Here is a 14,204-nt window from a genome sequence, read left to right as displayed (position 1 = left end):
CCCTTTGTACGAACAAAAGTAAGAGAAATTTAGGATAAGAATACGAACATGTTCTTGCATGAGGCCCAATGTTTCCAAAATGGGTTGTGGTGGGAGTAGAAACTAACCACATTACAAAGCATCTCCTGTTTGCTTACAAATGTGTTTGCATATGGCCTAAGGGTTTTGGAGAAGTGCTGGTAAACATTATAACTTAGAGAGAAACCATTACCCTGTAATAACCAAACCGTGTGAGTCATAAGCTGGTATTTAAACTCCATAAGCAGCAGTAATAAATGAAAGCAGTCGGGTCAGTGAAGAGTCAGACACACCTGGTTTAAACCCATTGTGCTCCTGTTGTAATTATGTCTGCTCGTGTCGGAGAATTAAAGGCAGCAGCCATGTTAAGCTGCACGGCAACTTCAGCTACAGGTGAGAGCACAAACGCGCACAGCGGTAATAAATTTTTAAGCTGCTTACTTAATGAAGTAACTGGCCCCGTCGTCTGTAAAACCTTCCTCCCATCCCCAAGGTAGGTCTGGAATAAAACGTTAAATAAGACAAACAACAGCTTAAAGTTCAGTTCGCCTGGCCCGAAACTCAAAAAGTCATAAGAACAGGTGAAAACGCTCCGCAGAACTAGCTTTAGCCCTGCTCACCTGAGCGGATCATGTGTCCGGAGTTCACTGGCTCACCGGAGCGGGGATGGAGCCAGGTGGTGCTCCGCGTCTCATCGCTGCAGCACCGGACAGAGTGGGGAGGAAAGAAAAAAACACCTGTTACACCGCCGAGGCTACACGGAGGGAGACACACACCGACAAGACTCCGCTAACTCCCGTTAAACCGGGAGAAACGCGGCGCCGTTTGTTCTCATTATCCCACTCACTTGACGAAGAAGACCCGGCCGTCCCTGCAGACACCGTAGGACCAGTGTTCAGGTAAGGTGTCCCGTCCGAGAGGCGCCGCCATGATCCGCTCTGAAGCCCTACTTCATGTCAGAGCCTCTCCATGGAGTCTCCCGGGAGCTGAGCGGGGCCGGGTGCTGCCTTCAGGGACTCACAGCGAGTCCGGACATCTGACAATCGACGCGTGAACCTGTCTCTAATCTGTGAAGAAACTGATTCAGACCTTTTTTCTGCTTCCAGGTTAATTCAGCATTCCTCCCACTGGGTGAAAATAAAAAACGAACTGAACCAACATGACTCAGAATAAGTGCATGGTACTGCAAATTACGGGGCACTGGTTTTGACTGAAGATGTGTTTTGTTTACAATGGCTTTGAAGGGAGGCGAGTTAGGTGATTATTTAAATGCAAGAATTTATAATGGATTAGTTTTATTTATGTATTTTTTATTACGTAATAATAGAAGGCTCGGTCTTAAAGGAATGAGTCATCCATTTTGAAGTGGGGTTTCATGTATGAACAATAAATATCRTACTTGTAATTAGCTACTTTGTTTATGTAACACCATTTTTAAGTAAAACCATACTATTGTGTTGCATTTCAGSTGTTTGTATACACAACAACAGTGTTGTTTTCTCTGACACAGAAGTTTTTTTTTTAATCCAGGTTTCAGAGTGGAGGGTTTTGGACACGCCTAACATCAGTGTGATTTGATGGACGGCTGCAGTCAGGTTTTCTGAGGTTGCACAATGAACAACAGTAGGATGGAGCATGGCAAAGTGCTGCTTGTGTTATGTTTTTAATCCAACCTGATCCTTCGTCCAAACAAATGTTCATTTATTCACCATTTTGGATGCAACTGCTTCCAGAGTTGTAAAGTAACTAAGTACAAATAATTTGTTACTGTACTCAAGTAGAAATTTTGGTTATTTGTACTTTACTTGAGTAATTAATTTTCAGCCTACTTTTTACTTGTCCTTACATTTTCACACAATTATCTGTACTTTCTACTTCTTACATTTTTAAACAAGGTAWGAAGTAGAAAGTCATTACTCTTATTTCATTTCGGCTCATTATTMTTGAAAAAATATCCTCGGGGCTCGGTGCTTGGGGTCTCTCTCYGGGTCTGTGGCTCTGGTCCCCCTTATGTTTGCCTTGGGTCTTGGGGGTCGGGTCTGTGGTCCTCCTCAATCACTATTTAATATTCCACTGGAGAAATCTTGTATTTATATACATGCTCACAAGCGCACATAAATAGACATTTGGATCCTGGGGTTTCTGACAATCACTGGATGTTTCTATGTGTATGTATATATACTGTATATGTGTGTGTGGGGAGGGGGTGTATGTGAGTGTGTGTGTATGTAGGTATATATGTATGCATGTATATGTGTGTATATGTGTATGTTTGTATGTGTATGTGCCTGATTGTGTGCGATGGTCAAATGTCAAGTGTGGTGTCCTGTGTGTTGTTGGTGTTCATTTAACATGTTGTATAATGTCTATCGGTTTCTCTCTTTACTGTMCTTATATTTCTCTTGTACTTTTTCTTTTTCTTTCTTACTATAGTATTATTTTAAAAAAGCCACTGATGATGCAGAAATTAAGAAACTATCATTCAGTTTTGTTTTCTACTGAAGTGGCAAAAAATAGTATCCTGATAAAATGTGCCTCCTGGAAAGAGTGAATTTAACTGTAGTTGGATGAGAAGTATAAATATATACAATTCTGACACCAAATTGTACACAATCAATCACAACTGCATGCCTTTAGAAAAAATAATARATTTTTTGGAAAGTWCACCTCCCAATAAATGTCATTTTGTAAAACCAGCTGCTCATTTTTACTCAGTACTTTTACTTTTAATACCTAAGTACATTTTTGTCAGACATTTACTTTTGATACTTAAGTACTTTTACTCAAGTAATATTCTTGGAGGACACTTTAACTTTACCAAAGTAATTTCCTGATAAGATACTTGTACTTTTACTTAAGTATCACTTTGAGGTACTTTATACAACACTGACTGTTTTCYTGCTGAAAACTGAAATATCTGCTTGCATGCATTTGTCATTTAAATACAAAAGTCCCATGCAGTGATCTGGCATGAAAACCACAGCAGGTTCAATGTGCAAAGCATAACTTTTTCACAATCAACATGAGAAAACTTCTAACGTTTCCAGAGATCGTTCACYTCTGAACAGGACCTTAGTTTTTAGAAACAGAGTTTAAGTTTAAAAGGCKTGATGAGCTGACAGCAAGTCTGAAATGGATTGTTGTCTTAAACAACTTGAGCCTCAAAGATTTTATAGCAATTCATTGTGCAAACCCTGTTTTATAAACTCCACAATCAGCTTTGATATTACATGGTTATTACACATGTTTCTGTGGTGATTTGCAAGAACAAATTCCAGCACTGAAGCAATGGTCAAGCATGGTGGTGGTGGCATCATGCAGTGGGGCTGCTTCACTACACAGTTAGATAAACAAGGAGGATGACAAATTCTCCAACTTGATCTCAAAACAGCTTTTAGATGATCCAAACCTGGACACATTTTGGCGTTCCAGCAGGAGAATGGTTTCAAACACGTCAAAACTGGTTTCTGATTCGATAAAGTAGACAAACGATAAACTTCTGGAAAGAGTTTTTCAAAGCCCAGACCTCAGCCTTATTGAAAATATGCAGCTTAAAAGTCATGCAGTAAATCAACTTATTTCAATTTACTTTACCAATTTGCCAAGAAGAATCATCAAACATCCAGTCAGATTTATGCCAGAACTTTGTTAATAGATAGAAAAAAATCTGTTTTGAAATTGCGACTTAGGACATTAACCAAATCATTATATAATAGTACAAGTAGATGTTAATATACAAAGGTACTGTATGTTTAATTCTGACCCCATACGGATTAGAGATGATCCATTATAAATAAATAAAAACTTGAGCACCAAATTTGTTTTTAAAAACCATTGAAGTTCTTGTATTATCATTCCACTATCGAAAGAGAATAGTTTAAAAATTAATAACTAAAGGGCCCATATTGATATAACGTTCATGGCCATAATGAATTAACGTAAACTCCTGACTCTGTGTCCAACATTCAGGAAGACTTCAGAGGAGACCTGATGATTTTATAGTTCATTATCAGTATTGTTCTAACATGTCAAAAAATGCAAATGAAGTATGGAAAAAAACAAGTTTGGGACATGTTAATTCCCACTGAGTATTGATTTTAYTTTATTCTTTTGATGAAAAGACCCTAAATGTCCTCTAAAAAGCATCACAACTAGTTTAACTAAAGTCAGGTGTAATTTGGTTCAAACAGTGGAGTTTAGTTAATATCTAAAATGAGGCTTAGACATTAAATATTTGGCTAAAATAACAAGAAATGGCACAAATAAACAGCTGCTGTCGACTGGATGTAGGAGGAGTTACTTCTGCTTTCATTGTCTTTTTAGCCATGTAAGAGCTTCTACCAGATTACAGACAGCTGAACTTGCAATTTATAACTTATTGTAAAGTATTGATATAAAATACTAGTTTAGCTGTGTCTTGTGATGTGCCAGACATGAGCACAGACTGTAACGTTAGGTTTTGTGGATACATCATGTTATCATCTGCTAAAAAATATATAAATYTATCATCAAATTAACAAGTGTGTCTTTTTTCTAACTCTCAGATGAACAAAGTGATTGTTTTTTAAAGATGACATCGATGTTARAGCATTATCATTACAAGACATTCATTTTCAAACCAACCTTATCAGTCAATGATACAATCCCAACGATACTCTGCGTTTATGTGGGACTTGCCTAGTGTTGTAAAATAATTGTTATAAAGGTAAAAGTGCATGAACTGAGCCCTTAAAGGGATATGAAGTGATGCTTTGTCAAATTAGTCAGAGTCTGGAGGAAAGACCACAAGTCTTTGCTCAAACTGGACTAATGACTGGACAGGTGAGCACCTGTTTCATATCATTTTTCAGGCTTATAAACAACTTTAAAAAAATGACAWACAGGTGTGAAGGAGTGACACCCTTTGTTTAGTTTGTCACTGTTTTCTCAACTGAACTTWATGTGTGCAGAGTTAGTAAGAGATAGTAGAGATAGTATTTGCAGATGGGGCTGAAGCTGTGAATGTATCAGTCCACCAGGATGTGAATCAACTTTTGGACTGACGGGACGTGCTGATCAGGCAGACTGGTACAGTTGCAGATTCYGTACAGTCAGCAAATAGCTTGATCGTCTCTGCTCAGCACACAGATTTGCAAAGTAACAGACGTTTGGTTTGGAAAACAGCAACAAACTAAACAAACAGTATCTAAGAGGACAGGTTTAATATTAGCTAATGTAGCATTTTTTCATACTGGTCTGTCGTTTATAAGAAGGTTTTGTTTTACAAGCCTGGGAAAATGCTTGCTGGTCTAGCCATTAGCCTAGCCTGGGGCAAGTCCATCAATAATACATGATTGATGAGCTATAAGGATGCTAACTGTGATGACTTAGCATGATGACATCTAGCACTGAGCCTTCAGAGAGAAGGTCCCCGGTTCAAACCCAGGTTCTTGTGGAGTTTGCATGTTGTGCTTGTGTGGCTCACCAAAAACATGCATGTTAGGCTGCGTTCAGGCCTCCCTTGCAAAAGAGATGGGATTTGCCTGGTTAAATATAAGGTTAATAAATAACCATTTGATGGAACATCACTTCCAAAATAATCAAACTAGGATGTTTAAGTTTAGCTGGAAACGCTGCTTTGATTAGTATTTCTGTGGGTGGAAACTTTGCAATTTTGCAGCCTCTGCAGGTCAGTTTTTATCATATCTTTATGTTAACTTATAAAAGTTTGCAGTCGTTTCTAAAATTTGAAATGAAGATAACGTAATTTTATTTGTTACAACTGTTGATTCTAAAAATACACAAGAAACTGTATTTTGCCTGTAAGATAAAACAGAATTATTTATTTTATCTGTCAACAATCCCACCAGATCAGTGAGTATTGTATTATTGGTCCTCCAACATGTCAGTAAGGCAGTAATGTTTACTTCCAGCAAACATGCTATTGTTGGCAGTCCTTGGTGGCTCATTAYGATAAATAAAAGCCTCCGTCAGCTGTCAGACACACTTTGTTCTGAATCACTCATCAGACACTCTGTGCTCAGTGGAATTTTTTTCTCTTTTTTTCCCTCCCCAATGCAAGCTTTAAACTCCACGAGACAAGTGATAGCACGCTCATAACATGCTTATAAAAACATCCTGTCATTCTTTCAATGAAACCGTGTTATTTAGAAATCCACACCTGGAACAAAAACACTTCAGTCAAGTTGTTCTTTAGCTCACAGTCACTGAGAACCTCCTCACTGAAAACAGTCATTTCGAAAATCACAGAAAAGGACAGAACAAAAAAAAGGCGTCACTGACGTCCACCGCAGAGGGCTTTTGTTTCCCACACCCTGTGGAGACAGATTCAGTCTTGTGTAAAGTACCTGAAAGTAATACTTGAGTAAGTATCTTATCATAAAATTACTTTGGTAAAAGTTAAAGTCTTCTCTAAGAATATTACTTGAGTAAAGGTCAAAGTATCTGATTTATTTTGTACTTAAGCATCAAAAGTAAATTTCTGACATAAAATATACTTAATAAAAGTATAAGTATTGAGTAAAAAATGAGTGGCTAGATTTTTCCAAACTATATTTATTAAGAGGTAACTATTCAAAAATATTTTTTTCTCTAAAGGCATGCAGCTTTAATTATGTCCAAACTAAAACAGTATCAGAATGATATATTTATACTTCTCATCCAACCACAACTAAATTCACTCGATCCAGGAGGCACCGTTTATCAGGATCATATTTTTTAAACAACAACAAGCCGAAATGAAACAGGAGTAACGACTTTTTACTTCTTACCTTTTTTTAAAAATGTAAGGTGTAAAAAGCACAGATAATTGTGTGAAAATGTAAGGACAAGTAAAAAGTAGGCTGAAAATTAATTACTCAAGTAAAGTACATATAACCAAAGTTTCTACTTAAGTACAGTAACAAAATATTTGTACTTAGTTACATTACAACTCTGGACAGATTCCTAAGATGAGCTGATCTGAACAGATAAATAAAAAGTAAAAGTTGCAATAATGAGATAACAGAGGGTTACCCTCCAAACTCTGTTTCATTGTTGTCAGCTGAGTTAAGTTAATGGTGCAAAAACTGAAGACTGACTGGCTGAACATTAACTGCAGGCAGCTGATAATGTTGGACTGTGTCTAACAGGTTCAGCTTAACAACAAAGTACAAAGAGTTACACTAAAAAAATGACTGACATGCGTGTAATTCCCGATGACAGGTATTTTTTGTCTGTACTTTAGCAAAGTATGCCATGAACCAGTGAATAGTATTTAGTGTGACGTGTCATCGGATAAACATCTACAACTGATTAACTTTTGGAGTCAACCACACTTATCATGGCTGCCACAGCTAAACAAACTTAACACAAAATGGCTATAAGTCAGCCAAACTTAGAGATGTTAAGCTCTAATTTAGTGTGGTCAAAGCTGAGAGTCATCCCCAACACATACTCTGAGTCAGGACTATTGAACAGGTGGTCTGCAAATTACATAGTTCAGCCCACCAATCAGTTCTTTGAAAAAGAAAAAAAAGAAAACATTAAACATTAAATTTATGATTCAATTCAGCAAAATAAACTCATTTTGTAATACTTGTTTTACATTTTGCAGTGTTTTGGCACCCACATCCCCCCCAGCACGGATGTCTGGCCCCTGAGCTGTTGGCTTTGAATAACTGTGGGCCCCTGAGCAGTTTAGATGATTTTCCCTGCTCTAAATGCTAACAGATAAAGTTAAATCTGCTTTTATTATATGGTCATTAAATATTGTCCATTCTGTCTGTCAGCAAAATATCTCTTCAACCTCTGACTGGATTAAAAGGAAGCTTTCAGGAAACAATGATTGGATGTACAAACACCAATGAAGTTGGGACATTGTGGAAAAGATAAATAAAAACAGAATACGGTGATTTAAAATTCCTTTTTAACCCATTAATTTGATGCACTACAAAAACAAGATATTTAATGTTCCATTGGATAAACTTTCTTTTTTAAATGTTAAATCATTTTGAATTTGATGCCTGCAACACGTTCCAAAACGACTGAGCCTTTTGACGATGCTCCTTTATACCCAATCATCACAAACCTGTTTCTAATTAACCTGCACCCCTGTGGAATGCACCAAACAGGTGTTTTATAAGCATTCCTCAACTTTCTCAGTCTTTTGTTGTCCTTGTCCCAGCTTTTTTGAAACATGTTGCAGACAACGAATTCAAAATGAGTAAATATTTGCAAAGGGAAAAATTGTTTATCCATTTGGACATTAAATATCTTGGCTTGTAGTGTATTCAGATGAATTTAAGTTGAAAATGATTGGCAAATTTTTCTGTTTATGTTTATGTTTTACACAACATCCCAACTGTTTTTGAGGAAAATTGGTTAAAGATAAAGAAACAGAACATGATTCAAATTTATTTTCTTGGATAATTTTGCGATTTTTCTCTTATTTCAGCCTGAAGAATGTTTAAATCAGAAAACAGCTATAAAAAAATAATCAAAACCTGATTTGCGTAGATCTGGGACTTYAAAATGTTTGTAGGTTTATGTGGTGCCTCCAAGTGGACAGAAYTAAGAACAGAAGCAGCTTCAAATTGTGATTTTACTGTTCTGTCATGCTAATACAATTCATTGTCTTTTTTTTATCATTTCACTGTTTTATCTTTTCACACAAATGGAAAAAAAAACAGAAAATCCCTTTGTTTCTCAGTGGTAAACCTGTGTGCTGATCTGAATCTGCTGCAGCTGACTCTGCCGTGTCAGAGCTTTATGTTCCTGCTGAGAGGCCTTCAAAGGAGTGCTGCTGCCTGAGATCCAACAGAGAGAGAGGATCCAAAGCACATGCTCTCAGAAGATACCAAATATGATTATATATGCACATGCACGACTGTAATCGGTGTTATTGATTGCTTGAAACAGATCAAAACCCAGTTTATATCATCACCCGACTCATAAACAAGATCAACAGAGCTCCTTGTTTCTGTTTAACCTTCTCCTTTACCTTCAAGGTAAGTGCACATCATCGCTGTTACTGCAGTGAAACAAAAATTACATTTGCTCCTTGACTGCCACAGTCACTCACACAATAACCTCATTTCCAGGATTAGTGCTGGCTCCACTGTTTTGACATTCATTTGTCATTTAATGCATGTTGAACAATTTCCTAGCATGCTGCTTTTTATTTTATTAGGACATCTTTGCTTTCTTGTGTTCCAAAATGTGTTGTTGATTTGTTAGAAGTGTATTTACTCTACAGCTGATTATTTTATTCATACTTTAACAACAGGACAATATATTTTTAAAAAACAGTCATCAGCTGATCTTCCCGGGATCGTCAGAGGCATATTAACCTCGCTCACAGCAAACATGATGTACCTCTGCCCACACAGCTGCCAGAGCCAATAAGGAATATTAATGTGTGTCAGAGAAAACAAACTGTTTCTCCAGCACTTTCAGTCAAATTTAAATTGAGGCAAAGTAACAATTTATGAAGATGTAGCAGGGCAGTTCGATAAATGTCCATTTAGTTTAAATGTGAACAAATTTGTTAAGTTTCCTGCCTCTCTTAGACTTTTTAGACTTTTTCCTTTCCCTCCTGTTTGTCCAAAGGTAGAGTTGTAAGCTGGCTGACTCTAACCCAGGGGTACCCAGACATTTTCCCTGAGAGGGTCAAAATTAAAATCAATCTGAGGGCCGCAGGCTAAATGCAATAAGAAATGTAAATACTTATTAAGTTGTTTTATTTTTTTATGGTTAAGTGAATATTCTGATACCTTAGCCTTTAGCTAGCCCTTTGCTATTGCTAACTATCCATTTTCCCTGGTTTTAGCACCTTTTGGATAGCATTTTGCTACCTTTAGCTTGTTTGCTACTTTTAGTTTTTAGCTATTGTTTTGCTATTTTTTAGCTTGTAGTGTTTAGCTAATTTGCCTTTTAGCAAACATTTAGTGACTTTTAGCTTGTAGCCAGTTTTTAAAGCTTTACCTGTTATTATCATTTTGCTATGTTTGGCTTTTAACCACTTTCAGTACTTTTACCAACCCTTTTTTATACATTTTGCTTTTAGCTACTTTTTGCTTTTCGCTAAACTCCTGCTACTTATAGCTATCATTTTGTTAGCTACCATATGATCATTCTGTTTTCATACCATTTTCTTCTTTCCATTTGTGTAAAATCTTTAAAAATTCAAGTTATTTTGAGCTAAATCTTTTTATAATTGTTATAAGTTTTGGTATTGGGAGAAAAGAAGGATTGACCATAAACATTTTAAACCTCATATTTGTCTTTTTGGGCTGGGTGGGGGTGACCTCTGGTGGCTGCCTACTGGTCTTTAGGCGGTCTGTACCCATGGACATAGGTTACTGGCCTGGTGGCCTAGCTGCTCCTGGCTGGGTTCAGGGTGGGCTCGGGGGGTTGGGGTTCTGGGGGAGTGTCGTCCCTGGGCTGAGTTCCTGGCTGGGCTTGAGAGACAGGAGGAAGTGTGAGGTGAAACCGGGTCCTGCTTGGGTCCTGGTGGGTATGTTGCTGGAGGTTTTGGCCAGTTCATGTGCTGATGCCTGGCCCTAACCTGGGGGCCTTCGATGCACCGGTGGGCTGTGGGCCTCTCAAGCAGGTGGGGAGTTTTGTTTTGTTTGTTTGTTTGTTTGTTTGTTTGTTTGTTTGTTTGTTTGTTTGTTTGTTTGTTTGTTTGTTTGTTTGTTTGTTTGATTAGCTTTTCTTCTGGGGTGGGGGCAGAGTGGATAGTCTTGAGTAGGGGGTGGGTGTCGTTTGGGTGATCCTGGTTCTGATTCTGGTTTCCCATGTGGGCCTGGCGGGTCTGGTCCTGTTTGGGCATGGCCTGTATGGTTTGGACGGGCTGGCTGGCCTGGGTTGTTTCAGGGTGGGATGGTCTCAACTTCCAGGTGGGTCTTGGTTTTCGCTCTGTGGGCCTTTTGCCCCATATGGGCTTTGGTATGGGTTTTCTTGCGGGGGGGGGGGGGGGGGCTTCCATATGGTGTATGGATGTCAGGCATGTGGGGTTATGATTTTTGTTGTGTCCCTGTGGAAGTATGGAGGAACGATGGTGTCGGTGTCTGTTTTTGATGACATCATAGACATTGAAATGACGATGATGATTGTAAGCTACAGCACAGTATTATAAWTCAAAACATGTAAAAATGATTAAACTTTTTCTTTAAAGAAGTGTTTTAAGGTTCAGACTGGAACTTCTTTCCCCTCCTTTATAGTTCTAACTTTTCACATTTGAAAGTTTGTAGTTTTCACAAGTTTYAATCTGTTTCTCCTCTTATTTAACATCTCTTGTTTCAAGAATTCACTCAAAACTTGATGGAATAAAGTCTGATATTTTGAAAACTGTTTTTCTGTTTGTAAGAACCAGATTTATTGTGAAGGACATGGATGTCTCATCTATGTACTTTGATATGTGAAAGTTTGAGTGATATGTGCGAGTCATACTAAACCCTTTGACACTGCTGTGGACTGATCAGTGGTTTYTTCCACAACTTCCAACTAATCAGTGCTGCCCACCAGAAAATACACACTCATCCTGACCCCGACTCATGACAGTGTCCTAAAGGGGCAGGCTATTTCTACACGGAGTCAAGACGCCCCACATTCATTCCTCATCACTAATGTTCATCACAGTTCTTGTGTGTTGTAAGTTTTAAACCAGGCATGTATCTAACTAAAAGCCTCCTGAGTCTGTGAAACCCTCATCAAGAGCCTCACAACCCAGTCAGCACATAAATCATCAGTTCAAGCAGAAATAACCACTTTCCAAAGAGATATTACTGTTCACCTGAGAAAAATCTATACTATGTGAAGTGTTTTTAAAAACCAGAGGATAAACAGACCCCAATAAATTTCTTCAGTTGTCTCTGCTTCCCTCTGCTTGTCGATGTCCTTCTMGARTTTAGCAGGATTTTCTGCACAGGAAGACGGTCTTTCAGTCCCACAGCTTTGTAAAGTCCTCATGAAGACAAAGTTGTCAGAGGACAGCGTGTCCATGCGGCCTGTAGAGATGGACACACATATATTTAGGTTTTAATGTAGGATGGATTTGTTAAAATTCCAGCAGAAACAAAACCAAGATGGGCAAATAATCAGTCAATTTAGAATCACCAATTAATCTAATTTACATGTTTTGGACTGTTGCAAAGGGGAGAACCGGAGCACCCGGAGTAAACCCCTGACCACACAGGGAGAACATGCAGACTTTCCTGTGTAGTCCTTTTTTTTTAATCTTGCAAACTGATTTGTATGTGATGAGAGTGTAAGGTGATTTTGTGTTAGGTGGGTTCCAGCAGAAACAGAACCAAGATGGGCAAATAATAAGGCAGTTTAGAATCACCAATTAATCTAATGTTTTTGAACTGCTGCAACTGGGAGAACTGGGTCAGCCAGAGTGAAGCCCAGACGACACAGGGAGAACATGCAAACTCCACCGTGCATGCAACACTATTTTCCCCCCAATAGTTTTTTTTAACCACACACAGAGCAAATGGAAGTTAAAATGGTTGAAAGTTAGCCTAAATTGACCTGATATCCCTTATGATAGGATGTGATGGATTTTAAAAATCCTAGCAAAGAATTTTCTAATATTTCTGAAAGGTTTTCTGTGTTTTTGCTGTTTCTCAGGTGGAGCCATAGTGGGACTAGGATCAGAGTTGTGTGGAGCCATAGTGGGACTAGGATCAGAGTTGTGTGGAGCCATAGTGGGACTAGGATCAGAGTTGTGTGGAGCCATAGTGGGACTAGGACCAGAGTTGTGTGCAGCCATAGTGGGACTAGGATCAGAGATGTTTGGGGCCACAGTGGGACTAGGATCACAGATGTGTGGAGCCATAGTGGGACCAGGATTTGGGATGTTTGGGGCCATAGCAGGACCAGGATCAGAGTTGTGTGGGGCCATAATTGGACCAGGATTAGGGATGTGTGGGGCCATAGCAGGACCAGGATCAGAGTTGTGTGGGACCATAATGGGACCAGGATTTGAGATGTGTGGGGCCATAGCAGGACCAGGATCAGAGTTGTGTGGGACCATAATGGGACCAGGATTTGAGATGTTTGTGGACATAGTGGGACTATGATCAGAGATGTGTGGAGCCATAGTGGGACCAGGATTTGGGATGTTTCGGGCCATAGTTGCAACAGGATCAGAGTTGTGTGGGACCATAATGGGACCAAGATTTGAGATGTGTGGGCCYTAGCAGGACCAGGATCAGAGCTGTCTATAGATACATCTGGGCTGACACTCTGACATTATTTTCACTGCTAACCAGTTCAACAAATAACAGTGATTATTTTAATTTTAAACTGTTATATTATTAGCTTCAGTTCTGCTCAGATCACTTGAGCTAAATAAGATCAAATCTGCTGACTTGTGTTGTAAAATGAGATGTTGTCCTGCTTCTCTTCTTTTAATAAACCCGTAACACAAACAGCTTTTCTGGCATTATTTAAAACATTAAATAGATTATATAAACTGTAAAATATTAATAATACTCTTGTTAATAATATTATTAATAGTTTTAATGTTTTCTACATTATCAGTCCTTTTTTCTGCTCTGTTACCAACATGTACAGTAATGGTCAATCCAAACTCTTGACCGTTTAGCTTTAGCCCTTAGCTTCTACAGCCGATCACACGGTCACCTGGTTTCTGAGCGCTCCAGTTGTTATATAGACCCCCATGGTGATGACGTACACCACAGGCTCGACTCTATTTACACCATGCTAATGCTACGTACAACACAGAGGATATCTCCACCAAAATGAGCTCAACAGCTGTGAGTGAACAATTGTTCACAGTTGAAAAGGAAGCAGACAAAATAGTGAAGAAAGAAAAGGCAAATATTGTACTTTTTACTCCACTACATTTCTAGGAAGCTTTTAGTTACTTGTTGCTTTTGATTCTGCAGCTTTGTAATCAGCTGTTGCTGTTTTTCTTTATTGAAATGCAGTTGGCCACACTATGTTCCTCATGGGGAACCATGATGGCCTGTAGAGACAGACGCACATATATTTAGGTTTTAATGTAGGAAGGATGTGTTAAACTTCGTGAATGTCTGATTATAAACTGTGAGCTAAAGACGAGGCTAACTGGCCAGACTGCAGGTGCAGCATCCAGGCACATCTGAACAACGTGTGTGTGTGTGTGTGTGTGTGTGTGTGTGTGTGTGTGTGTGTGTGTGTGTGTGTGTGTGTGT

General features: G+C 38.7%; 1 protein-coding gene across 1 annotated transcript in view; it reads right to left on the bottom strand.

The window, feature by feature from the left end:
- The window catches only part of LOC106517790 (pleckstrin homology domain-containing family A member 7), a gene marked incomplete at its 3' end in the record, with an annotated part of 161,573 nt that extends 159,820 nt beyond the window's left edge, over positions 1–1,753 (bottom strand). The window contains 3 exon segments of the mRNA XM_014008798.1: positions 460–517; positions 639–715; positions 866–1,753. Of these exon segments, the coding sequence (XP_013864252.1) occupies positions 460–517; positions 639–715; positions 866–948 (218 nt within the window).
- Positions 1,754–14,204: the final 12,451 nt, after the last annotated feature.

This window comes from Austrofundulus limnaeus, unplaced genomic scaffold (genome assembly GCF_001266775.1).
Source record: "Austrofundulus limnaeus strain Quisiro unplaced genomic scaffold, Austrofundulus_limnaeus-1.0 Scaffold52, whole genome shotgun sequence".
NCBI classification, from domain to species: Eukaryota; Metazoa; Chordata; class Actinopteri; order Cyprinodontiformes; family Rivulidae; genus Austrofundulus; species Austrofundulus limnaeus.
The sequence above is the reverse complement of the archived record's forward strand: the minus strand, read 5'-3'. Positions and strand labels throughout refer to the sequence as shown.